This window comes from Rattus rattus, chromosome 4 (genome assembly GCF_011064425.1).
Source record: "Rattus rattus isolate New Zealand chromosome 4, Rrattus_CSIRO_v1, whole genome shotgun sequence".
NCBI classification, from domain to species: domain Eukaryota; kingdom Metazoa; phylum Chordata; class Mammalia; order Rodentia; family Muridae; genus Rattus; species Rattus rattus.
In genome coordinates, this window is record NC_046157.1 from 157,692,736 (window position 1) to 157,720,436 (window position 27,701).

General features: G+C 47.4%; 1 protein-coding gene across 1 annotated transcript; it reads right to left on the minus strand.

The window, feature by feature from the left end:
• Positions 1–4,754: 4,754 nt before the first annotated feature.
• Positions 4,755–27,351, minus strand: LOC116899580 (sp110 nuclear body protein-like). The gene is given in 14 exon segments (XM_032901520.1): positions 4,755–5,028; positions 6,379–6,521; positions 7,066–7,170; positions 11,210–11,290; positions 12,619–12,768; positions 14,207–14,228; positions 14,230–14,288; positions 15,470–15,547; positions 16,739–16,822; positions 16,927–17,004; positions 18,763–19,029; positions 21,473–21,641; positions 24,532–24,679; positions 27,186–27,351. Coding segments are annotated over 13 exon segments (1,437 nt in total). The 5' UTR covers position 24,679; positions 27,186–27,351; the 3' UTR covers positions 4,755–4,974.
• Positions 27,352–27,701: the final 350 nt, after the last annotated feature.

Here is a 27,701-nt window from a genome sequence, read left to right on the forward strand (position 1 = left end):
TCGAACCCAGGGCCTTGCGCTTCCTAGGCAAGCGCTCTACCACTGAGCTAAATCCCCAACCCCAAAATTTCTTTATCAGTTCCAAAAGCCACCTATAATTTGTGGTTTCTCATGCTGTAGTGCCTGGGAAGGGTTGAACTCCCCAAAACCAGACAGGAACTGATCTGATGCAACTTACAGCAGGCAGGGTCTTTGAGCTAGCTCAGGCCTCTCCAATGCACCACCACCACGCAGGATGGTTTTGGTGGCGGGGGAGCACTGAATATCTATTGGGGCAAGACTTTATAGTAAGCAGCAAGCAGGGAGTACGTGTGCAAGCATCTGATTGGAGAGCAACTGCGGTCTCTAACATAATTGGTTGGTGCTAGGAGTCACATCATAAACTTCATTTCTGCTCCCCTCTGCATTGGTGACCATTAGGCAGGGAGTGAAGGTGCAGGCTTGTTGGGGGAATAACCTGGAGATGCTGGTCTTGTTGGGGATTAGCCTAGAGACTGGAGCTAGGCATGGGTTTTGTTGGGGGGACAACTTGGAAACTAATGATAGGTACCAACCAGCCTGCTAGTTTACCTGAGTTCAAACCTAGATCAGGTTCTCTAAAATGGAGTCTGAACTTAAGATTTGGCCTCTCAACGCAATCCTCGTTCTTCAGCTTCCCCAAGTAAACAGGAGCAGTTTTGGAGATGGGAAGGTCCAGCACAAATGTCTGAGCCAGCTGTGGCACGTTTAGACGGGACCTGCTACCAGGCCCAACCTGATTAAATAAGAAATGAGACCACACAGGTCTCTTCTACTTCACAACATAGAGTACATCTCGGCCACTTCATTACCCTGACTTCGAGGTTTAAACATGCGGCCAACAGCAAAAGAGACCTTTTGCCGTCTTATGAGCTGGGCAAGACCATTTGGTTTGTTGTTCTTTGCCATTCTTAATTTTCTGATAAACTTACTTCTGTTCTTGGTTGGCTCTCGTGTTACTTGTGCTTGATGACAGCCATTGAGAGCATCCCTGCTTCCTTTAAAGGCTTCACTATTTCCTTCTAGCTTACTTTGAATCCGAATCCAGTGTCAGGAGTGATCCACAGTGCTCTCTAGTGGTAGGTTAGCGTTCTACAGTCTTGGGTGGCCCTCCAGGGCTTTACTTCTTTTTTATTTCTTTATTTTTATTTTTTAATTGCATTTTAATTTACATTTTAAATGCTATCCCATTTCCCGGTTTCCCCTCCAGAAACCTGCTATCCCACCCCTCTGCTTCTATGAGGGTGCTCCCTTACCCACCTACCCACTCATTCCTGCCTCCCCGCCCTGACATTCCCCTACACTGGGGCACCGAGCCTTGACAGGACCAAGGACCTCTCCTCCCATTGATGCCCAACAAGGCCATCCTCTGTTACGTATGCAGCTGGAGCCGTAGGTCCATCCCTGTGTTCTCTTGGGATGGTGGTTTGGTCCCTGGGAGCTCTGGAGGGTCTGGTTGGTTGGTATTGTTGTTTTTAGGGGGTTGCAAACCCCCTCAGCTACTTCGGTCTATTCTCTAACTTCTCCAATGGGGATCCTGTTCTCAGTTCAACGGTTGGCTGCGAGCATCCGCCTCTGTATTTGTCATGCCTCTCAGGAGACAGCTATTTCAGGCTCCTGTCAGGATGCACTTCTCGGCATTTGCAACATTGTCTGGGTTTTGTGGCTGTTAGACTAGTCATGTCTAGAGAGTTGCACCATGACACCTGTTCAAATTAGAAGTGGCTTGAGGACTGGGCCACCACTGGGTGAGTGGGTAGGAGAAGGGAAGAGCCAACCATTCTGTAGGTGGGGCCATCTCTGCCTTCAGGAGAAGCCCGTCCTTCTGCATCATTCTCGGTGGTTTGCTCTACTGCTGGACCACTTTCCTTCCCGGGTCCTTCTCTTCCTTAACATGCAAAGGATGGAATTCCTCAGGTTTCCATCCGCAGCCACAGTCCCTCCAGATGATCACAGTCATTCCAGCTGCAGGTTTCCACCTGTGTCAGCCTCATGGTGTCTCAACTCTCCTCAGCTCCTCATGTTCCAGTGCTCAGCCATGTCCCCTCAAGGGCTCCCTAGGTGCGGCTTAAACTCATCCTGTTAAACTGTAACCCATCATCCAACCGCACCCTGCTCCTTCTTTGGAACTTCCATTGAATAGAACGCGCTGTGCACACCACAGACCTAAGCCTCTATCTTGTTTTTTTGTCTCTCATCTCCCAAGTCTATCCTTAGTCTAATGGACGCTCATTTTAAGTTTAATTTTTTTCTGTCCTGTAAGGTCTACCCAATATACCAAATGGGTGTATTAGGATGTTGGTCTTTTTTTTTAATGGCCATATAAGAGGAAGTGTTGAAGGGTGCCGCCCAGCTCCATGAAGGTCCTTAAAGTAGGGGAGAAAAGCTGCCCCCTCATGGAAACATGGACCATTTTTCTTCTGTAAGAAGGAACCAAACTGAAGCCATTTTAAATAAGGCTTCCATATTGAAGAGTGGCCAAGTAAAGCTGAAGTTCCCAAGACCTTCTTGGGTAACTGACACCCTGCTTGGCAGAGAGAGACATGTGCATGCATAACTGACATTCTGGTTGGCGAATTGAGACACGAATGCTAAGGCACGGTGCCCGGCCGTGGTTGAGGTTGAATGAACCAACCAACGAGAACCAAGCATCCCACAGAGGAATGTTTCTAGGAAAGTATGCTATCCCTAACAGCCTGATGGATGGGAAAACGTAACTGGAACTTGGCACAGATGTTTGTGGATTTCCAGCTTAAAAGCTCTGTGACATTCTGGCTTGGGGGCCACAGTTCAGCTCCCAAGTCTGTTCTGTATCCCCAACCAATCAAGAGATGGCTGGATTACGATAACTTTTTTGTTATCGCCATAGACCTGGTATTTGAGTTGTGTTGGATCTAAGCAGACCCCATAACTCTTCTCATCGAAGCAGAGGTTAATAATCAGCATTACTGTCAAGAAAGTGCTGACCCCCTTCCCACCCAGGAGAGCAAGGGAGCCAAGGAAACAAATGCCTGAAAATCTTACATCCTTGTGACGGTAATGTTGTCAGTTTGACAGGCTCTCCTAGGAGATTCACCGTGAGGTTCATCTGTGAGGCCTTATTTACCTCTGGGCATGCCCATGAGGGATTATGTTAATTAGTTTAATTAAGGCCAGAGGGCCTAACCTGTAAGGGAGAGCATCACTCCCTGGGCTGGGGTGTATCCAACAGAGAAGGACTTGAACACATCCTCCTGCTTCCGTCTTCCTTACACTCTTCATGTCAGGAAATCACTTTGTTTTGTTTTTTTTTTTTGTTTTTTTTTTTAATTGATTCTTTGCAGGTTTCTAGCCGTTTGCTCTCACTTACAAATGAGGATCTAAGTCTGTGGCTTGCATCTCCCTCAGTGCTGGGATGGTGGGTGTGAGCTGCCAACCTGGCTGAGAGAGACATGTGCATGCCCCTTCTTAGACAGGTACAGTCCAGTCCCAATGGACAAGACTCTCTACCGTCATGGCCTCCTTATGCTCCGTTACTTCCTGTTTTTTTTATTGGATATTTTTACTTACATTTCAAATGTTATTCCCTTTCCCAGTTTCCCATCCATAATCCCCCCATCCCATCCTGCTCCCCTTCTTCTATAAGGGTGTTTCCCTCCCCAACACCCGCTTCCCACTTCTCCTCCCTGACGTTCTCCTACACTGGGGGGTCCAGCCAGGCAGGACCAAGGGCTTCTCCTCTCATTGGTACCCAACAAGGGCATCCTCTACTACATATGCAGCTGGAGCCATGGGGCTGTCCATGTGTACTCTTTGGGTTGTGGTTTAGTCCCTGGGAGCTCTGGTTGGTTGGTATTGTTGTTTTTATGGGGTTGCAGCCCCTTCAGCTCCTTTGTTACTTCCTAAGTCTCACCTCCAGATACTATATGGTTCTCAACCTTCCTAACGCTGAGACACTTTCCATACAGTTGTTCCTCATGCTGTGGTGACCCCCAACCATAAAATTACTTTGGTTGCCACTCCATAAAACTATAATTTTGCTACTGCTGTGAATTGTAATGTAAATATCTGATGTTTCCCATGGTTTCAGGTGACCCCTGAGAAAAGAACATTCACTCCCAAAGGGGTCTCGACCCACAGGTTGAGAACCCACTGCCATAAATGGATAAAGCTTCTCCTTTACTAACTCAGAATAGAGAGTCAACTTCAACAAAGGTCTTGATAGGGAACATAGAGGACATAGCAATGGCTATGGAATTTTTTATGTTTTAAAAGTTTACCCAGTACCTGTATCACTATATTTTACATCGATGGGATTTGGTAGCGACCACACTCTAAGCATTCTTGATCCCAGTGTCTTTCAACCAGCATGATAAAGGATGGTTTACGTTGTAAGTGACACTGGGGGAATCTTTGTTTTAAACTTTGAATGAAACTGGCCAAGGGTCAGGCCTGTCTCCTGGGCAAGGAGACACAGCATTGCCTCTGCTAGAAGTTCTCATTTGAAAGGCGCTCATGGGTAAGACCATGCCTGGAGAAGACACCTAGGAGGTAAGGAAGGCGGACGTGAGTGCTGCTCACAGGTGGTTGCCCTGGAAGGGGAGAGGGTCTCTGCAGACAAAGCTTGTTTGGATCACCTTACCCACAAGCACTAAGTGTGTGGCGTTGAGTGATACTCGGTATTGTGCTTGCTTCTTGCGCTAAAGCCGTCTCCTTCTGACACCTTTCGTTTCTATTCATTTTAATACCAGGGCACATAGACACTAACAGCTTTATCTTTATTTTCTAAGATTCATGTACTTTTCTATTGCAAGTCAGCTGTGAACAAAGGCATCGGGAGCGTGTACTCAGTGCTGGACCAGTTGTGATGAGTTGCCCTACACGAACATGAAGCTGGGACACTCAGAGACTCGAAGGCAAAGTTCAGACACTGAGAGACAGCACACAACAGCTAAGCATAGGTCAGGAGCTCATCCGCTAGTCACACTCTTTTTAAGGCCTACTTTTGGAGGTACAGAACAAAAATCCATCCTGAAAGAGAAGAGGTTGACAAGATTATTCTGGAAGTTTCTTCCCTTGTGGATCTTGACATCTCCCCTCTTTAGGAAATACCTGTATCTAGAGATCAGACTAGGAATGAAACCTCGAGGGGAGAGAAATGAGCCCCCCCAAGGGCTCCCTTTTAAAGTTTTCCCTTAGTATAAAGTAATTTTCCCTTTACTTAAACCCAAGACCCAAGCTCTCCTTTCTCAGTTCCTTCCCCACTTTTTTTTTTTCCATTCTTCCTCTTCAGGTAAAATCCAAACATGCTCATCCCTGTGATGTTTGGAGTTTATTTAGAAAAAGAAACTTCATTTATTATTATGGGGATGAGCCTATACCACAGTGCACACATGGAAGTCAGAGGTCAACTTCGTGCAATCAATTTCCCCTTCCACATTTACTTGGGTTCTGGGGATCAAACTCAGGTTTTGAAGCTGAAACGGAATGCACCTTTACCACACTACTGGTGGCCCTGCCATGGAGCCAGGAGTCACGCAACTGGGTGGGGGGAGCAGAGTAAGAGTGAGGTGGAGGCATAGCCAAACCCCCAAAATCTCATCTGGAGACAGTCAGGAATAGGACCGTTCCTTCCCTGCCCTGGGCCTGTTTGTCCAGGTGCATGTAGCCTTTACACTCCCCACCTCTGCCAACCCCGAGGCAGTCCTTTAGCCTGGCAGCCAGGTTACTGGTTAAACTTCCTCTCTCCTTATAAGATCACATCCCTCAAGCACCTGGAATTCCTCTTCAGGCAAATAAGGCATTTCCAGAACCCTGGCTCTGGCCAGTGGTGTTCATTCACCTTGAAAGCCTCTACCCACTCCCCAAAGGTTTAAATAGCCCTGTTTCCCCGCCAGAACAGGCGCTGCACTGGGTAGCACCCTGTGATAATGGTTTGCATATTACTGGGAGGCTGTGTCTAGGAATTGCAGCAACTCATGCCTTCTGCAATTGTTACACGTTGGGAAGAGTGCCATAAGGTGTAGGGGGAGACGGCGCAATTGAGGTGGCTGAAGAGAGTCCACTTGAACCTGGCTTTCTGTAAAGGCTTATCAGGCTGAGGACACAAGGAATTCTTCGACTGCAGCCAGTTTCCTTTCAGTCAAACTTACCAGGCTAAGCTTCTTAAATCTTGGCTTCCATTACTCTCAGTCTGTTCAGCTCGCACTAGGCTCTCATGTACCTCTACCTGCGGTTCTAACTTTGTCATCTACAGCTTTTCCTGTTTGAGCATCCCGCTCTCTGTAAGTCATGCTGTTGAGTCAAAATAGGAATTTGTCTAGAGTTTTTGCTACCCACCCTTCCAGGATGTGAACCCATCACCCTAGGTCATTACAGTACCTGCTCCAGACTTCTTAATGTCTTCTTGTTATAATGGATAGCTTTCTTCCAGTCTTTTGATGAGGCCTTTCTCCCTTTCTTTAAAAACTCCTTTACAGTCAGCCAAGCTCCTGCCTCATTCTGAATGCACTTTTCTGAGGATCCTGTAAGAAAAAGACAGGCCATTCTAGGACCCACCTGGATCCTCTATGACTTTACCTTTGAGCCTCCCCACTATGGCTCTCCCCCTTCCCAGGGCAAGAGGAGATTCTTTTGGGGTGGGAGCAGAGGCTCCCTCCCAGCCTCAGGGGACCATAATCCCTACAGGCCACTGAGGGAGTGGGAGAGACCGCAGGGACAGTGTCCACTTCACAGGGCTTGTAGGCAGCTCATGTGGTTTCCAGATACATCTCCATGGGAAAGTCTGCAAACTCCTTCTTGGGAAGCCTTTTTGTTGTAGCTTTTGTTTTTTTTTCCCCTTGTAGCCTGGCTAGCAGGATCTGCTTCTTTTTTTTTTTTTTTCCCCGGAGCTGGGGACCGAACCCAGGGCCTTGCACTTGCTAGACAAGTGCTCTACCACTGAGCTAAATCCCCAACCCCCAACCCCCAGGATCTGCTTCTTGACAAGTTACCCAATGGGCACACTCTTCCCTTTCCAGCCCACCCATCATCCAGGGACCAGACAACATCAGAAGAGCAGGCACTCACCTTGTTTCAGTTTCTCTTTGAACAAAGTCCCTCTGGCCTCACCACAGGTCACAGAGAGTGTAGGAGAGAGAAAATCCACAGCGTCGTCCTTGGACTTTTCTGGAACTGGGAGAAGAAACAGACTTGGGTAAGTGAAGTGATCTGCACTGAGAGATGAGGTCCACCGTCACTGCCCAACTCTGGATGGTTCAGGATGAGTCTGCTGAGTGCACCTGGAAAGATCTGGCAGCTCAGCACCTCAGAGCAGGGATCTCAGGTTAAGATTCGATCGAAACATTTGTGAAAGGGTTTTAAATAGCTGTTGGTAGTTCCTGCTTCCTTCCCCTCCAACCTCATGGTGGAGGCGTGGAGAGTTCATGCAGGGCTGTCTCTTGGAGACAGAGGAAAGTGCTGTAAATGTGTGTCGAGTTTGAGGTTGATATAAGAGAAGAACAATGCACCGTGTGTGTGTGTGTGTGTGTGTGTGTGTGTAAAAGGAAAGAATGGTGTTGATATGAAGATGCTAATTACCATTAATTACTTTGGAAAGATGGCTCCAGGGGTGTTATGCCATGGGAGGAGGAGCTCCCAGGAACAGAGGGCATGGATCTAAGTTGCCTCAAAGGATGTCCAGCTTTGGAGGAGCCAGGCCAGCCTCCAGGTTAGCGAGTGGATAAAGGTGTGGGCTGGTTTGTCCCACCACCATCTCCAGCATCCTTTCAAATCCAGCACAATAGATGAGAATCTGGAGCAAGGCAGATTCTCCTCAGCTCTGCAGCTTCTTGGAAGAACCACTGAGGTTGCCGCTGTTACCAACTTCAGTGGGCGGTTTGCCCCTATCAGATCCTAATTTGATGGAGAAGCAGAGTGACAGGTAACCCTGAACTACTATTCTGAACCCTGTGGGGTGGGCAGATTAGCATAGTGTGGGGATCTTCCTCGGTTCTCTGTCTCCATGGAAACGCCTTTGCTAATTCCCTATAGTAAGCATAGCTGTAAAGAAGACAGATGTCCTGAATATGCTCACAACAGATGAGGGGGCAGCGGGGGTGTGGGGGTGCTGTGAGCAACAAGTTACCATGCAGGGTCAGGCTACGAGTATTACCCCCTCTTTTGCCTGTTGCAGGTACCTCTTGTATCCCAAAGGCAATGGGCCTTTAGTTCTGAGGACTCCTGAAGCCACGTCTTCTGGTGACTTCTCACTGGTGCTGAGTTTGGCCTCATTTGCCCACTTCAGTTCAAGGCCTTTAACGATGGAACCTGAGGGGCAGCCTGTGTGTGATGACTTCAGCACCAGCCAGCCTTATTCTAAGGGAGCTTTGGCAGCTGGTTTAGGCCCTCATTAGCGTGAGCAAACAACCGGGAGCATGCAAGGAAGCAATTAAAGATAAAAAACAATTTCCTGATGTGAAAAGCTTCTATGGAGGAAGGCTGAGAAGGAAGGGGAGAAATGGAATGGAAAAAAACCCCTAATTAGTCACCCAAAGACCAGCTCATGGATGCTTCCAAAACACAGGGAGACACAGGGGATGACCTGTGCACTTTATGACCCATGAACCAAGGGCCTGGGTGAGGGGGAGGGTGGAAGTGGGGTGGCTGGAGGTGTCCTAGACAGATTAAGAACATCAAGAACTGCATCATTCATTCCGGCAAAAAGAAGGCAAGGATCATCCATGTAATACGTGGGGTGAGTGGCTCAGACGTGGGGACAGTGAGGAACAGTGACAGTGTCATACAAAATGTCTCAGCAGGAGGAAGGTGCCAGTCGATGGGGTGTGTGGCGCCTCCTAGGTTGCCCATGCTCCAGCGGATGGCTCCATACCCAGAATTAATTGGATTCAGTGAGAGGTGAACATGGGAGGGGGATGTGCCGGAAGTCAGGGGAAGCTGTAGGAGGAAAGAGGAAGTGGGCTTGACCAAAGCAGACTGTATATATGCACGACTTTTTTGAGACAGGGGCTCTCCGTGTAACGGTCCTGGCTGTCCTGGAACTTACTATGTAGACCATGCAGGCCTCCAACTCAGAGATCAGCCTGCCTCTGCATGTATGATTTTTTTTGGCTTTGAAGATTTATTTATTTATTTTATGTCTATGAGTACACTGTAGCTGTTTTCAGACACACCAGAAGAGGGCATCAGATCCCATTACAGATGGTTGTGAACCACTGTGTGGTTGCTGGGAATTGAACTCAGGACCTCTGGAAGAGCAGTCAGTGCTCTTAACCGCTGAGTCATCTCTCCAGCCCCATGTGTGACATTTTTAAAGGATAAAGGAACGTATAGTTTTTAAAATGCTAAAATTGGCTCAGTAATACTCCTAATAGTGCAAGCACCCTAGGCCAACCTAGAAGTCATAGCTCAGGGTAGACGCTAAGCCGAGGGACAACAGTCAGCATAAGCCTGGGTTCCTGCTTCCTCAAGTGTTTCATAAAAAAGGACTAAAGAGGCATCTGGGATTATTCGCTTTTTCATTGTAAAGACAAAAAGCATTCAGAAGCACCTACGTGGATCTTAGCTCCTTTGAATCTTTTACCTTTTTACTTGAGTCCGATCATGACGATCAGATGGCAATACGATGGGCAAGCGCTTTGTTAATATACCAATTTAATCTCATCCGAGCAAGCCTCTGCATAAGGTCCCGGAGAAACAATCCGCCGTAAGCGCAGTTCAAGGACATTCCAGCAGAGGGCAGCATAGTCCTTGGTACGGACATTCATAGTGTTCTGGCATCCTCCTTGTTCTGATTCGTTAGTTGTTTAAGTATAAACAGAGGCATGGAGGAGCCGGACACGGGACAGAAAACAAGACTGATCCACTCCTGACTTCAAATGCCTCTCACACAGTAAACAGGAGGCACACAGACAACTAACCAAAACTCTGAAAGAGCCGTGACGAGAACTCCCTGACAGCAAGTTACATGTTGAAGACCTATGCCCCGCCCCCGCCCCCGCCCCTGCCTCGAAGGTAATTCCTTGTAGAAGCGATACTTATTTAAGGTAGTTCATATGGGTGTGGAGCAGAGAGGGAGCAGGAAGTTGAGATTTGTGGTGAGTATGAGGAAGAGGTGGTAGTGGTGGGGAGCACACAGTGTGCTCCGCGCTAGCTCGATAGGGATTAGTCTGCGGCCTGTCTTAGGAAAGGACAATTATAATGCTGACTAAGAAAAGCCAAAAGGAAGAACTGGAATCAGCAAAGCAGTGAGACGCTGGCTGCTACTGGGAACTGGGAGAGTGTCCGAGCTGCAGGAAAGCACGGAACATGGATTGAGAATCCCCAGTGGTCTGCAAACCCCGGTTGTTCAAATAAAAATAAAGGAATAAAAAGGAAGGCAGAGGGAGAGGAAGGGGAGGAGAGAGACTGTGGGGGAAAAAATAGAAGACCTCAGAGCTATGTAGGTGCTTGTTTCTTAAGGTAAGCAGTAGCTTTTGTGGACCAGAGATGCGTGGTGGGACCAGGAGTTGGCGCTGTTAGTAATGGGGCTTGCTATGTAAACCTGGCAATTTTAATCGGATTCCAGGAGCTCAAATAAAGGTGCAAGGAGAGACCAAACTCTGCAAAACTCATTCTCTAACCGCCGCATGCACCCTTGGGCCCACAAGTCCTTTCTTAACGGTGCAGGTTGCTTATGTGTAGTGTTATGTCTGTATGTGGGTGTTTTGTTTTGCTTGCATGTTTAGCTGTGTACCACAATCATGCCTAGTGCTCCCGGATGCCAGAAGAAGTCATTGTATCCCCTAGAGCTGGAATTTAGGACAGTTTCTAGCCACCATGTGGATGCTGGGAATCTGAAAAAGCTGCCAGTACTCTTAACTTCTGAGCCGTCTGCCCAGAGACTGGATTTCTAGAAATAACCCTGACTCACAAGCTGGAGATTTTCAGTGTAGGGCAAGCAATATTCTCAAGCACAGATTCTCAGCAGCAGTGATGCTGTCCTCAGTGGGGGCAAACATTTCCCCCTTTCAGGAGGGGAAAAAGACAACACCACACACACAGTCCATGCCTGTCTATCCGTTAGTAGTCTTAAGCTATCATGCATGGGAAGGTTGTGGTGGGAAAACAGACACCCAGAGGGCTCCTTGGGCAGTGAGAGCCTGGCTTAGAGAGTGCTGCTGTTAGTGTGGGCGCCTGCTGGCTGCATCCTGAGACCCAGGCCCCCTATCCTTACCGTGTATGGTTCTTCCTGCTGTGCTGGGCCTCTTCCGAGGCCTCTTTCTAGCCCTTGGTTTTGATGCTTCCTTGCTGAGCTCTAGAAGAAAAAGGAAGAAACGTTATTCCTTGCCCGTGGACACTCCATGAGGAGTCTCCCAACCTCACAGGGCCTCTCATACTTCAGAGCCAAGCACTGCAGACTCTAGGCTGCCTCCTCTTCCCAGGGTGGGAAAATGGGAGAGTTAAACATAAAATACTTCTGTCACGTCTCCAGATTCCACAGTTGGCCGAAGAAGACTGTGTATGGGCCTGTGTTGCTAGTTCACTATATAGTTCAACGCTTTCCAAACGTCTGAGGCCTTATAAAATCTTATTTGAGTAGCAGGTCCATCTGAGATGGGGAGGCAGGTTTAATCTGAGTACTTGGTAGGGAGGGGTAAGTGTATCTGAGTTTGAAGCCAAGCTGATCTCCACAGTGAGTTTGAAGTCAGCTAGGACTATATAAACAAACAAACAAACAAACAAACAAATCACTATATCAAAAAAAAAGTAAGGTGGGTAACGATTTTGTTTGTTTGCTTTTGGGAGACATGCGTATGGTTCTTACCATGTGGCTCTGACCGGCCTGAGGCTGAGTATATAGACCAGGCTAGCCTCAAAGAGATTGGATACAAAGAGATCCACCTGCCCCTGCTTCCTAAGTGCTAGGATTACAGGCACGGGCTAGGCTATCACGTTCAGCTGGTGTGACATTTTATTTTAACAGAGAGCAACAGTGGCAGAGACATGGATTCAGAGTGTAGCTGACAGGTAATGGGGTAAGAGCACGGAGTGCCCTCACAGAGGACTGGAGTTCTGTGTAAGGCTAGACCTTCTCCTCATCAGCCACAGCAGTCCGTCAGGTGCATGAGTTCAGAAGCAACTGTTAAGAATCTACCTGTTTCTCACGAAGCCCGGCATCGCTGAGAGCTGTGGGAACATGGACTGACACCTGTCTTCTAATTTTGTTTTTGCTTCAGAAATAATTTTCTCCTACACGGTTATGTGACCAAATTGTTTCACTTTAAACAAAGCTTTTTTTTTAAATTATTGTTTTTAATTGTGAATAAAGGAGAAATACGTAGACATAAACAACACAGACTCGGACCTTGGGAAGTTCTTAGTAATCTTTAAGGTTGCAAAATCTAAAGGGTTGACATGCTCTGCCTTAGGTCTCGGCTGGGGTGACCCGTGGCTGTTTCTTTACCGAAAACTCCTCCTCTGAAGTGGATATTGCTTCTCTTTGCCCCTCTCCTCCCCGACCCTCATTCTCTTAATGTTTCTTTGCTAACACTGAGGTCATGTTTCCTCCCCACCCCCGTGCCAGCTCCAAGAGACCCTCCCGTGCTGAGCCTTTCCAATGGCAGGTGCCACCCTCTGCCTTACCTTGAGATCTGGATGTCTGGGCACAGCGAGTCCTTTCCCTCAGAGTCCAGGTCACCACCTTCATGTTCCTAGTTGAGTCATCCTGATTCAGAGTCCTCTGCCCCACCACCTTGAGCTTCTCCTGAACTCCAGGTCCAGGTGAGGCCACTCCTGGTGAGACAGACTCATGAATGGTTTAAATGGCAGTTCCCAGGACACTCACTCACTTCCTTCCTTCCTTCCTTCCTTCCGTCCTTCCTTCCTTCCTTCCTTCCTTCCTTCCTTCCTTCCGTCCTTCTTTCCTTTCTTCACAGACTCCGCATTCTACCCCCCTTCCAGATCGCTGTACCTCACTTTTACTGTTTTCTCCTATGTGCACCTTGCTTTCCCCCCCCCAAAGTCATCGCATTCTCCCGCCCCAGGGAGCCCTCATAAGAAGTAACCAGGTAGCCTGGTAGAGCTGGTGCATCCCTTTAATCCCAGCGAGTGGGAGGCAGAGGCAGAGACAGGCAAATCTCTGTGAGCTTTGATTTCTTGAGGTCAGCCTGGTTTACAGAGCAAGTTCCAGGACAGCCCAGGCAACACAAAGAAACCCTGTCTTGAAACCCAAACCCAAACCCAAAACAAAAAATTAGCCAAATAAATATGGAACGATTGGGGATGGGGGGGTGGTGCTTTCTGACTGGTTTCTAAGACTCATGAACCACGAGGCACAGGCCTGGGATACTTCAGGGGGTGAGGAAGGGCCTTCCATGTAGCTACCCATGTGCAGACAGGCAGCATCCAAAGGCCACCAGGCACCTTTTGTGGGTGAAGTGATGAAGGGACAGCCCTATGCCTGCCATTGAAGGCAGCTTCTGGGCGAGCCACCGGAGAGGCTGCGGAGGCCCTGAGGTTCTGCAGTGGGCAGGACTGGTGGAGTAGTGGCCTTCGCTGAGGAGAGGGAGGACAGGGCACTTTTTCCTGTTGGGACTTTGGAAGCTGCCTCCCACAGGACAGCCACACTGCACTGGCACGAGAGCTCCTCTCAACAGCTTCTCTGGGGCTTTTCCGGTGAATTACCTCTCAGGGCAAGGACCCAGGTTCATTTGCCCTTTTTCTGAAAGTAGCATAGTTTACTTACTCTCCCTTTAGTTGGGAAGGTCGGTGCCCTCCTAAAGTATGTAAAGAGGAAACCTGATACTCTCTACCCTTCGCCTTGGACTGTGTAACCTGCCGTCAGGACAGGATTCCAGTCTGCTCCAGGTGTGAAACAAGTCTGGTGAAATTTAAAGCCAGATCACTGCGCTGCCCAGAACTCCTGTGTGCCTACCCAGTAAGTTCAGAACAAGCGCCAGCAGATCCACAGCCCTGCCAGAGCCCCTCCAGCATCCCCCCAGCCCCTGCCAGAGCCCCCTCCAGCATCCCCAGCCCTGCCAGAGCCCCTCCAGCATCCCCCAGCCCTGCCAGAGCCCCTCCAGCATCCCCCAGCCCTGCCAGAGCCCCCTCCAGCATCCCCCAGCCCTGCCCAGAGCCCCCTCCAGCATCCCCCAGCCCTGCCAGAGCCCCCTCCAGCATCCCCCAGCCCCTGCCTGAGCCCCCTCCAGCATCCCTTTCAGCATCTTCTTACCCATCATCTTATGTTGAGGGGGGCTTTTTTTTCTGCCGTCTTCTTTTGGAATTAGACCAGATGCAACTTTTTCTTTTTCTTGCTAAGAAGAAAAGAGGACAGTCTTTTATAGTCATGTAAAGCTTTCAAACTTTTTTTATTTAAAAAATTAAATTATATTTTTGCTTATTGTGTGTACACTTGTACACTTGTGTGCGTGTGTGTGTGTGTGTGTGTGTGCATATGTGTGTGTCTTAACCCTAAGCCATCTCTCCAACCTCAACCCCTAACCTTTTTAAAGGATCAACTGGGAAGGAAGGAGAAATCAGAGGTTGAACTAGAAGGAACAAGCTTCAAGGACAGGTGTTAAAATGAGAATTCTTTGAATCAGTTATTGGGAAATTAAGCTAGGGTCAGATATTGGTAAGGTATGGATGGCTTTTGGACATGAGAAATGAAGAATTTGAGAAGGGAAAAAAATAACCAGACATGAGGAGATAAAGACTTGAGCGGCTGGAGTAGTGGATGGGTTGCCTGCTACCCATGATGCCTTGAAGGTATCCAGGATCATGGCAAGATCTGAGGTAGGAGAAAACAGACTTGGAAGGGTTCTAGGAAGCAATGGGGAAGCCAATGGATGACAGAATCAGATAGGTCACAGTGTTTTTGTCATCATCGCCATCATCGTCATCATAGTCATCATCAACATCAACATGACATTTTGGGTATGTGGAGGTTGTACACATGTTCTTTGGTTCACACGCAGAGGTCAAGAGACATTTTGTATGAGTCGTTTCTGTTCTTCTGCCATATGGGTTTCAGGGGATCAAATTCAGATCACCAGGCTTGGTGGCAGGGACCTCCAGCCATCGAGCCAGGCCAGTAACAGGTTTTAATTGAATGGTGACACCTCAGAGTAGACGATGGGAGAAGGCGAGATGGGAGTAGGCAGCCAGGTGGACATCCAACCTGCTTGCTACTGTGAGGTTTAAGTGACGATGACACCTGCATATGACTTACCAGGAAGCAGTGTCCTCCAGGGGCGGGGCGGGGAGGAGAGTGTACCAGTCACACTAAGCAGTTGTGGATAGGAGTTCAGTGAATTTGAGCAATGCTTGGGTCAATATGTCTAAGTGCCTTCTTGTCGCCTATAATTTTCACAAGGCCTTTGAGGAAGGCGGAGTGAGAAGAAAACGAGGAAATGCTGTGTCATTGCAGAAACAGGGATGCTGGGATGCGCCACAGCTAGAACAGGGAGCACGGCACGGGAAAGGATGGCTGTACCTTTCTTGTTTGCAGGTGTGCAGGGAGCTTCCTGGGGCACTTCCGGGTCATTTGGTGCTGGAGAATCATCTTGAACCACTGGCAAAAGAAACAGAATTCACACCAGAAGTCAGAATGGACTGAAGAGAAAGTGCAGAGGAAAGCCAGTTGGAGAACTCGAAGAGCAGGGAGAGAAGCAGGGATCTGCCAGCCCAGAGGGCTCCACCTTGACCTGACCCCCTTAGTTTAAGTTTTAAAGTTTTATGTTGGGTGTTATGCCTGCATGCGTGTCTGTGTACCACGTGTATGCCTGGCTCCTGCAAAGGCCAGAAGAGGGTGTCAGATACCTTGGGCTTGGAGTTACAGATGGTTGTGAGCGACTATAAAGGTGGTAGGAGTTGAATTCAGATCCTCTGGAAGAGCAGTCAGTGCTCTTAGGCACCAGACCACCTCTCTAGCCCTAACCGCCTTGTTATTGTTACCTATGCATCTGCTAACAGCAAATTCATTATGAAATTTGGCTTGCTTTGATGCAATAAGAAAAACAGAGGGGGCTTGATACCACAACAGAAAAAAAGGTCCATCTCCTTAAGGCTGTCTGTTGTTTATGCAATATTATGAAAATTGTCTTAAATTCTGACTTCTTTAGGGTCAGGTAACAGGGGCACATTGTAAACTGTCTACGGCTTTTGTGGTCCTTTCTTTCTTTTCCTATCATTTTAATATCATATATTCTTAGTACTCTGTACTTTGTAGAATTGATTAGTACTGAAAGACAGTTCCCACACTCAGCTGAAGTCAAGGAAGGAGAGCCAGCCACATCAGGGACATCACCCACCGCTGGGGACAAACGGGATTCCTGTCATGCATTTTGTTGAGCCTGTCTGAGCGTCAGCCATTGCTGTGAGCTCATCACAGCTGCAAGGTCACACAGTCCAGCCCTACCTGGTCCTCTGCTCTCCTGGAGCCCACTACCATCTCTTGTGGCTCTATTTGGAATCGTCTGCTTGTTGACACCAATCAATCATTTAGAGTCTAAGTCTAGCAGGTGTGAGGGGACTTTCTGACTTTGTGATTGGTGGATCCAGAAGTCTGCCTTTCCCGTCCTGCCTCTTTGCCTTCCCCACAACTCTACATCCTAAGCTTGGGTGAGGGACAGGAAGCTCGGCTGAGATGGAAATGAGAGCAGGAATGACAGACAGGCTTTTCTTTTTGGTAGGAAAGTGGAAGTGAGCATAAGCTGTCCCAATGAAGACTGCTAAGAGTTAGGTCAGCCTTAACCAGTATTACCATGCATGGTGCCAGGAGAACCCGGAGGCTGTGCTCCTGAGCCATCTCGCTTGTTAGTCTTGGATGTTAAGATGTCTTTGACAACTGGAGGAAGAAGGAAAAGGGTGGGTTACCAAACTGGCTGTAAGGGAGGAGAGTGGATGGTGTACATGCCCAAAAGGAGGACACTAAAGTCAAAGGCAAGTCACCTGCTTCGGGTCCTGAGGGATGGTGGGGCATCTCTTGAGAGTCTTCCTTATCTTTTCTCTGGTGATCTCTTGAGGACACTGAGCAGAGGGAAGAAAAAGAATTGAGGATTTCAGGATGAGCAAGTGGGGTCAGAGTGGTAAAGAGAACAGTGATTCTAACCAGTAAGGGGGCAGGTGGCCAGGAGATGGTAGGATAGAGAAGGGACTGAATAGTTTAATAGCAGGATTATTTCTTCTTCTTCTTCTTCTTCTTCTTCTTCTTCTTCTTCTTCTTCTTCTTCTTCTTCTTCTTCTTCTTCTTCTTCTTCTTCACCTTCTCCTTCTTCTTCCTCCTCCTCCTCCCCTCCTCCTCCTCCCCTCCTCCTCCTCTTCTTCTTCTCCTTCTCCTCCTCCTCCCCCTCCTCCTCCTTCTCTTTTTCTCCTTCTTCCTCCTCCTCTTCCTCTTCTTTTGAAAATGTAGATGATGAAATCTTCTATTGACATTACCAATTATGTTAACTTATTTGAATGGCAAGTATCAGAGGAGTGGAGGAAAAGTTATTGAGTTCAGGCTCCTTTATTCTCAGTCCTGCAGAGCAAGGAGTCCAGACTATGTATCTTCGGCAATATCAGGAGTACATTCTGATATAGTTAATGTAACTAAACTTTGTTGTTATAAAAATGATTTAGGGAAGGCAAGTGGCATAAGTCTGGAAGTTCAATTAGATCTAATAGACATAAAAATTTTATATTTTCTAATAATGTTAATAATAAACATATGTCTTAGAATCTGATTCATCTAAAAATAAATAAAGGGGCTGGCGGTGTAGTGCAGTGGTGCAGTGCTTATTCAGTGTGCAATAGGCCCTGGGTTCTACTCTTAACACACTAAGAAAAGAAAGGGACGAGAAAGGCTGAGACTCAAGGCTTCTGCATCTAGGGAGGGGAGGGAAGATAGGGAGGGAGGGAGAGGAGGAGGAGGAGAAGGAGGAGGAAGAAGAGGAGGAGGAGAAGGAGGAGGAGGAGGAGGAGGAGAAGGAGGAGGAGAAAGAGAGAGAGAGAAGAGCCTTATATCTACCAGGGAAGTGATCTTCCACTGAGCTAAACCTCAGACCCACACGAGTATTTTTGAAGGTTGGTTTGCGCTGTGAGTCAAAGGACAGCTCTCTCTGTTTCCCTCCCCTTCTTTCTCCTGAGGTTCCGACCACACCCTCTCATCTGGCAGGTTCATCTCCCTCCACAGCCCAGTCAGTGCCACTTTGCACAGTGCCGGTGGAAGGGCTGGCATCCTTTGCTGGTCTTCTTTCTGACCATATATCAGTTGTAGCTGTTGAACTGTTACTGGCAGCTGAAGGAGGGAAAACCCACAGGTTGCAGGGAAGAGGGGGAATGGCCTGAAGCAGCAGTTCTCAACCTGTGGGTCTCCACTTCTTCCGCAAACCTCTTTCTCCAAAAAATATTTATGTTACGATGCACAGCAGCAGCAAAATTACAGTTATGAAGCAGCAGCAAAAATAACATTATGGTTGGGGGTCACCACAACAGAAGGAACTGCATTAGAGTGTAGTAGCATTAGGACGGTTGAGAACCACTGGTCTGAAGGCTCAGGAAAGGTGAAGCACCAAAGGAAGGGCAGAAGCCGGAGCATTCAGGCTTAGGAAGAAGATGCTCTGGGATCTGGGCCTCCTGGGCCACTGGCAGCACTTGTGATTTTCTTAGAAAGGGTCGTATGAAGGTGGATGCATAGAAAGGAACAGATCAACAAAAGACAGCAATTTGGGGTTCTAATTGACAGGAAGCAAGCATCCTAGGTAGGGTTACAGGCTGCAGGACAGACAGGAGGGCTCTGTTTCTTGCCTGGAGTGGTTTTTCCTTCCCGAATGTAGCCAGGGAGAGGAGCAGCTGGGTGGGAAGGGCTGGGCTGCTCATCCAGGATCTCAGTGATTTGCAGTGAGGTTGTTCCGGGGTCACGGATTCTCAGTCCAGAGGACAGATGACTTGGTGGCAATGCCTGGGGTCGGGGCTGTGGCAGCAGAGTCTGAAAGGAGCACCCTTCTGCTGGGTTGGTTAAGGCTCCAAGTAGGGTTGGTGCGGGTCTGTTTCTCCCTTCATAGGCATTGCCAACTGGAATTAGCAAAGGAGCACATGTCAGGACCCCGGAGACTCAGAAGTTATCCGGCAGATAGGACTGCCTCCTGTATCTTTCCCCACAGGACCGGAGGCAGAATTACTGATTTTCCCAGGTGCACAGAACGGGTTCATCATCACAAGTGTTCACTTGTGGCCCCTTCTGACTTTTATTTATTTGGGCACTCAGTGCTACTTAGTCCCCAATCCATCACCAAAAATGTGCTGACCACATAGAAATCTATTACTGTAGAAGGTCCCTAAAATATATATGTATATAAATGGAATTTAAAGGGAGTTATCATACAGTGAGGGAGATAATGCCCTAATAAGATACCATAGGATACAGAAATGTAAAATGGTTCAGAGGTTCCTACCCCTAAACATTACAGGCCAATGCTATTGACTACCCTCCACAACGTAGTGAAGCTGGGTCTGTCAATCACACTCCAGGGTAGGCCCATGTGCAGGATTAGTTGGCCAATACAGAATGGACTCCATGCTTCTTGTCTGTTTGATTTGGTTAGATTTGGGTATTTTAAAGAGAGAAAGACTAGGAAGTGAGGTGGGTAGTGTGGGAGGATCTGAGAGAAGTTGAGGGAAGGAAGATGATATGACCAATATATGGAAAATCTTTTGAAAAAAGACTGCAAAAATAAATAAATGAGTGGAAAACAGTTAAGCAAAACTGGGTTTTAACACATTAAAATTGGACATTTTGAATCCAGGGATTTAATTTTCTGTAATTTGGGTTTTATAAAAGTTAGTTGTGTGAAAGGTTTAATTTTTATAAAGGTCTCTATTCATTTTATTATTATTTTATAATTTACTTATTTTATTATTATTTTAATAAATAAACATATCTTCTTGTACTAAATGAAACAAAACTTCCTTACCAGGTTCCATTGGGACCTTCTGGTTTCTATTCACTTCTGAGGTTCCATTGCATCCTATGATCTGGCCACATCTATCTGACCACCCTAGGATCTTCTTCCTCCTCCCAACACCAGGCCCTTGGCTTTCCACACACTGCTCCCTTGAATAGATTGGGGCTGGTTTCTAGTAAGACTGTTCTTCGTCACTTATTTCAGAAGTGATGATACCTTGACCCATGAACAGGAAATGACATGGATACCAACAAAGGCTCAGAACAAAACCACAGAACTGCACAGCCACGGAGATGCTTGAGTCCTGCTCAGATGAACTTAGGGCATCCCTAAGTCCCTTTCCCCTGGCCCTGCTGCAAGGCTTAAAGGTGAAGATGTCCCTCAGCTGCTCTCTCAGCTTAAGGAATCCTCCTTCCCCCAGAGAGGAGCCTTTTGACAGTGACATGTCAATAGTGAGCAAGGCCAATGTCACAGTGCAGTGTGACTGGGGTCTCTTCTCACTATTCTCAGGTAAACTGACTCTCTGTTGGGTGTGTATTCTCCAATCTCAAGTGGCTTTATTGCCTGGTTCTCTTACTCTCACTCCAACCCCCAGACCTGTGGCTGACCCCTTGTGTTCCTTTATTTACCCAGTTCTGCAGTCTAGATGCCAAATGTCCCCTCAAAACTTAGGGTCTCAGGTGACACTACAGGGAGACGGGATGACTCGAAGAGCTGGGGCTGAGAGGAGGTGTTAGGTTATTGGGGACATCTCTAGAGGGGATTGTGGGGTCCAATCCTCTCCTTTCTCCATTTTTAGAACACACAGTGAACAATTTTACTTGTTCATACATTCCTGCTGTGATACACTGTATTGCTAAAGGCTCAAAGTGTATGACAGGTCAGAGTCCCCTGACTTTTTCTCACTGTAAGTAGATTATCATAGACATTTTGTGACAGAAATCAAAATCTGACAAGTGATCGTGGAGTTACCTCTGAACTTCCCCTCTTTGTTAAGTGCAGCTAACAATGATGCCACAGGTGGTTTTAAGGTCATGTGAAATGATCATACAAAATGTGTGGGGCCCTCACACTGTCACAAAGAGATAGATATTGAATCCACGCCCCCTCCCCCCATATTGGGTTCTGACATTTCTGCTGCCTTATGTGTTCCCTGTAGATGCTCCAATAGTTCATATTTTCAAGATGTGTGTGTGTAATGGCTTACTTTTGTGACACCAGTACTTGGAAAAAAGGCTGAGGTAGAATGATTATATTTTAGGCCACCCTGGGCTACATCATGGGACTCTGTTCCAAATGAACAGCTATTCCTGCACTAAAATTCATTGAATAGCTGCATCAGAAACATCTGTGTCCTACAGAAATTCACCTTGGGGAAACTAAGGTCAGCGTCAGTCAGGTCTACCCCTCCAGCAGCTTTTGTGAGCGAGTGTGACCTACGCCTTTACACAGGGAAAGCAGGCACTGGAGTGTATGTTCCACACTGGCAACAAACCCAGGCTTTTACTGTGGCAACACTGTGCATGTCGAAAGGATTGGAGAAACCACATTACCATTTCTGAAGCTTCTACAAATTGCCCCCAGACTGGGGTATTCCCGTAGGTTGACTTTGCTGAACAATATCAGCAGCATCGCTGGGTCGAAAGTCTGCTCCAGACTGGTGAGAATATTGTGCACCACTTTGGATAGAGGGACCAGATTTTGACAGGCTTCCAGAGATTCCTTCAAAGAGTGGATCAGAGGGTTAGTTTGAATGATTACTCATTGAGCTGAGAGCTCTACATTTGTGGTTTTCTGTATCATAAGAAAGCTACTTTGGGGCTGCTGAGGATGGCTGAGTGGGTACAAGTGTTGGCCCTCAAGTCTGATGACACGGGTTTGAACCCTAGGTAGGATCCATAGGTGGAAGGAGAGAACAGATTCTACAAGCTGCCCTTCAACTTCACTTGCACACCACAGCAGATGTGTGCCTCACCCCCAAATAAATAAATTGTAGTACTTTAAAATAATATAAAAGCCAGGCTTGGTGACAGAAGCCTTTAATCCAGCATTCAGGAGACAGGCAGTCAGATTGCTAATGTTTTCTATTTGAGGCCATTCTGGTCCACAATGGGAGCTCCAGGACAGCCAGGGCTGCACAGAGAAATCTTGTCTCAAACAAAACAAAGCAAAACAAAACTGCCAAATTTAAGAAATATTCTTTTTTTAATTTAAGAGGAAATTTAGTATAAAATGTAGTTAAATCTTCAGGAGACTGAGTCATGCAGGTCTCTGAGTTCAGTCAGTACAGTGAGTTCAGCATAGTGAAGCTGAGTCAGTGATCTGGGAGTCAGTGCAGTGAGTGCAGTGCAGAGGAGCTGAGTCAGTGAGTTGAGAGTCAGTGCAGTGAGTGCAGTGCAGAGGAGCTGAGTCAGAGTGGAGTCAGTGCAGTGATGCAATGCAGAGGAGCTGAGTCGATGAGTGGAGAGTCAGTGCAGTGATGCAGTGCAGAGGAGCTGAGTCAGTGAGTGGGAGTCAGTGCAGTGATGCAGTGCAGAGGAGCTGAGTCAGTGAGTGGGAGTCAGTGCAGTGATGCAGTGCAGAGGAGCTGAGTCAGTGAGTGGAGTCAGTGCAGTGAGTGCAGTGCAATGGAGCTGAGTCAGTGAGTGAAGAGTCAGTGCAGTGACGCAGTGCAGAGGAGCTGAGTCAGTGAGTGGAGTCAGTGCAGTGAGTGCAGTGCAGAGGAGCTGAGTCGATGAGTGGAGAGTCAGTGCAGTGATGCAGTGCAGAGGAGCTGAGTCAGTGAGTGGAGAGTCAGTGCAGTGACGCAGTGCAGTGGAGCTGAGTCAGTGAGTGGAGAGTCAGTGCAGTGAGGGAAGTGAAGAGGGGCTGAGTGAGTGAGTGGAGTCAGTGCAGTGAGTGCAGTGCAGAGGAGCTGAGTCAGTGGTGGAGAGTCAGTGCAGTGGCGCGGTGCAGAGGAGCTGAGTCAGTGGTGGAGAGTCAGTGCAGTGACGCGGTGCAGAGGAGCTGAGTCAGTGGTGGAGAGTCAGTGTAGTGAGTGCAGTGCAGAGGAGCTGAGTCAGTGAGTGGAGAGTCAGTGTAGTGAGTGCAGTGCAGTGGAGCTGAGTCAGTGAGTGGAGAGTCAGTGCAGTGAGTGCAGTGCAGAGGAGCTGAGTCAGTGAGTGGAGTCAGTGCAGTGAGTGCAGTGCAGAGGAGCTGAGTCAGTGAGTGGAGAGTCAGTGCAGTGACGCAGTGCAGTGGAGCTGAGTCAGTGAGTGGAGAGTCAGTGCAGTGATGCAGTGCAGAGGAGCTGAGTCAGTGAGTGGAGAGTCAGTGCAGTGAGTGCAGTGCAGAGAAGCTGAGTCCATGAGTGGAGTCAGTGCAGTAAGTGCAATGGAGTGGAGCTGAGTTCATTCATGAATTCATGCAGTTCAGTGCAGGTCAGCAGAGGCAGTTGAAGCCAATGAATAAAGAGCCCAAAGATTAGAACAAATTGCCAGTTAGTTTGAGGCCAAGCAGAGCAATTCAGTGAGAAGCTGAGAGAAGCCATATTGAATCAGTCAGCTTGGAGAGGAGTTGGAGCCAGAAGAGCTGAGTTGAACCTGCCAGCCAGATTTTAGAAAGAACTAGAAAAGGTGAGTTTATTCAGCAGAAAGCCTCTGAGGTTGACAATTACATGCAATTGTAAAAGCTAATGTAAATATTACATTTTACATTCCCTGAGCTTGAAATTAAAAAATCCAATAAATAAATAGATAATAAAATAAAAAACAAAACCAAATTGAAAAAAAAAACAACAAAAAACCCCACCCAAACGATGTACCAAGCACTACATTCGTACAAATAGCCATGTCTTCCAGTGCCTGCCTTACATCAGAATGAACTGGGGAGCCTGCAAGACAGTGCATCAGGTAAAGGCGCTTGCTGTCAAGTTTGATAACTAACCTGAGTTCAGTCTTCGAGATCCGCATGGCAGAAAGAGAAAAACCAACTCCTACGAGTTCTCCTCAGACCTTCACACTCATGCCTTGGCCTATGTGCACACCTGTGCACACTCACACAGACACATCACAACAAATGTAATGTGATGTTTTGTTTTAGAATGACCAACGCTCCACATGCTCTTAGACGGTGGGACAATGGCTGAGCATTGGGTTAACAGCATCTTGGTGCCAGAAAAATATGTAACATTTGGATCCTGTGACCGTGAACTTAATTTGGAGAAAGATCTTTGCCACTGAGGATGCTGAGACACGATATCCTGGATTAGAGCAGTGCTTAAACCAAGTGTTCTTATCAAAGGAAGAAAGAGGAGAAGACAAAAGAGAGAAGACAACATAGAGATGGAAAGAGACTATGAGTCTAAGAACTCCAAGAGCTTCCAGGAGCCACCAGAAGCTAGACAGAGGCAAGAAACAGATCCATCTCTGAACCTCTAGCACCTACAATATACCCTGTCACTAACACAGCCCCAAGACACCCTTTCTCCCAACCATCTCTTTCTGCAATAATGATCATGGTCAATTGGGCCTTCCATGTTCTAGGAGCCCTGGTGGGTTGTGGTCAGAGATCTCAATACTGGAACACACGTAATGAGGACTGGGCTGTTTTGTGGAGGGCCCACAGGCCTCACCTTGTACATTCGCTCAGTGATGAAGGAATTGTCTCGGAGTGCTTCAAAGAAGGGGAACGGCTTGTTGATGGCATAGGCGATGTCCAGCTTCGTGTATATGAAATGCTGAAGAAGAGCCTTTTCCAAGGCCTTGGTCAGGGTGAACATCCTATAAATAGAGGCAGGCTGAGAAAACAGAGGCAGAAGGTATCAGGAGCATGGGGAGTGGCTCTCTGCATAAAACGGGTTCTCAAAGGTAGACATTCTGGTCTTCAGGCATCCCTTAGCAGTCTACAGAACAAAGTCTTGCTAAAAGACCCATTGGTAGAGGAAATAAAGGTGGTGCCCAGCAACCAGAGGCTGAGAGGGACAGACAACAGCACACCACCATCCTGAAAGGGACTTTAAAGATAAAGTGGGTTTGGAAACATCTCTTATTCACTGAGTATGTCCTATGTGCAGTCTTTGTTCTAAGGATATCATAGGTAGTAACTTATTGGAGTTCACGAAGCGTTGCAAGATGGCCACTGTCATCACAACTACCTAACTGGAGAACTCCAATGTAGACAGAGGTGAGGTAAGTGACCCTCATGCTGGATCATGTAATGTGGAGGGGGCTGAGTACCAATTGAACTTGACTGTCTAGTTGCTGGTTTACTGTTGAGAAAATGCTTGGCCACAGTTGAGTCTATATAGAGAGAGTTGAGAATAGATGACCTGGGTTAGAACAGATCACCTTGCAGTGTGGCTGAGCACATCTAGTGCCAATGCTTACGGGAAAGGAACCATCTGACATGTGGAGCTAGAAACCTGGTAATATTTAGACACTGAAGAATCACTCACAGCATTATGAGGTAAACAGACAACACATAAATAGAATCAGGAAGGACATGAAAATTAGGATTGGTCAAAGTCACCACTTGGTTTTATGACCCCATTTCATTCTTTGGGTCAGACCTGTGTCTTCTTATGGGCTGTTTATAAAAATCGACTGCTTCCAGACCATGAGAAAATAACCAGTCAGTTATAACAGGAAGAGAACTTCCTGGTGACAAACTGTTGTAAGAAGGCAAGCCCTAGTAAATCTTGCAATCACGGAGGGGGTGGTTTTGTTGTTGATTGGTGGGGGGGGTGCGGGGGGGGGGATGGAGCCCAGGACCTGTGCATCATAGGCAAGTGCCCTATCACTGAGCTACATCCCAGCTAAGAGTAAAGTCCTGCTTGTTTGTTTCTGTGTTTGTTTTGTCTTAAACACAAAGAAGACAAGGGCCCCCTTTCCTCCTTTTTAAATAGAATATTACTGTAATATATATTTCCAGGAATTTAATTTCAGCATCAAATTAAGAAGTCTCGTCCCTTTCTTCTTTCCCAGTCCCTTAAACTTAGCAAGAAAAACTTGAGGAGAAAACAAAAAGAAGACAATTTCACAGGGGAACTGTGGAACGGGGAGGTGTGCCATGGACCGTTCAGTCCTGAGGAAATTCAGGCAGACAGGGGACAGACAGGTGGGTGAGAAAGCTGTTGAGGATATGCATGGGGGGGGGCAGCATGAACATGTGCTCTGGGCGCCACTTAGGATGACTTGTTCTAGAGCAGCACTCAGACCTACACTGTGACACCTTTGTCATTTGTCACCTGCCGCAGTTTCTGAAGTCAGACCAACAGAGGTTAAGTACCTAGCCCTAGGACACCAATCTACAGTAGAGTGTGTCTGTCTCTGATACTTTGTTTTTCCCTGTGCAAGATACTGTATCTCAAGCCTGAGGAAATGGTACAAGCCTTTAATGCTAACCCTGGAGGCAAAGGCAGGCAGATCTCTGCCAGTTCCAGGCCATCCTGGTATATACAGTAAGTTCCAGGACACTCAGGGATACACAGTGAAACCCAGTCCTCAAGAGGGAAAAAAAAAAAAAGATCCTGTGTCTCAGATGCCTGCATTCAGGTTTTTATTATGTTAAGGGCCTTACAAATAAATTAGGAAAAGACAGACAAACATCCATCAGGAAAGACAAAGCCCCAAACACAAGCAAACAATAAAATGAGCATCATTACAATGAATGCATAATTAAGCTGGGAAAAGTCAGACTAGTGGGAAGGCCTTGACAGCGCATATTCAAAGTGACCAGGAAAGAAAACAACAGCCACCCTCCCCAGTAGAGTAGAAATGGAAAGCATTTCAAGTGTTCTGTGGCTCATTTGGTAATCAGGGTCGACAGCAGTAAAAATTAAAATCCCTTGAATCCTCATGCGCAGTAATGTATTTCAGTGAAATGACCATGGATTAAAAACAAAACAAAACAAACATACAAAAAAAAAATCCATAGCGTGCTAGAGAGAAGTATGGAGGCTTCTCATTTTCTCTTTCCCAATAGCTTCATAATTAGGCAAATGTGGGAGGATGATGACGACACTGCCCACCGTGGGCAAATGCAAGGTCCAACCTGGGGAACATGCACTGGACACTGTCCCCAAAGCCTCTAACTTTCAGAAAAAGAGTTGGGTGTATGGACCTCACTGCCCTCCCCTCCCTTCCTCTTATCCACATCCACTCCAGGGTCGAGTCTCTGGAAAGGATTACTTAACAAAGAGAGAGCCTGGGGACTCTCGGGTACAGCAGATAAAAGCTGACCCCAAGAATCAGGAATCTAACTGCAGAGCCCAAGAGCAGAACGCACCTGGATGCCGGGCTGCCAACGGGGGTCTCCCAGGTTCTCCCAGGTCACTCCAGGATTAATTAAGAGGTTCCTGGATCCTGCCTGGAAAAGCCAGCCAGCCCAGTCTGGACCCGAAGTCCTAGAAGCACCGCGAGGAGTCAAGTTTCAAGAAAAGAAAAACGAAAGTGATCTCAGCACACAGAGCAGGAAGCCGGACACGCCAATCCCGCCCTCCACCCCCAACCCCTCCACCCCTATCTCCTGCCTTGTGAGGCTTCCCAGCATGGTTAGAATTTTGGGTTTCAGTGGCATTACTGGGAATCCAGATCTGCCCGGAGTGGAGTGACAGGCAGGGAGGCTAAGGACCAGCATTGGAAAACATGGAAGGGGGTGTCCACTGTCGCCTTCCTCAATCAGGGGTTCTGTTCCTCTAGTGGCCACATTGTAACCTTTTTGGAGGAATGAAATGTTTTCAAACTGGATTGGGTGAAGGTTACCCTGAATAAGTTTGCTAGAAACCATTAAATTAATAGCAGC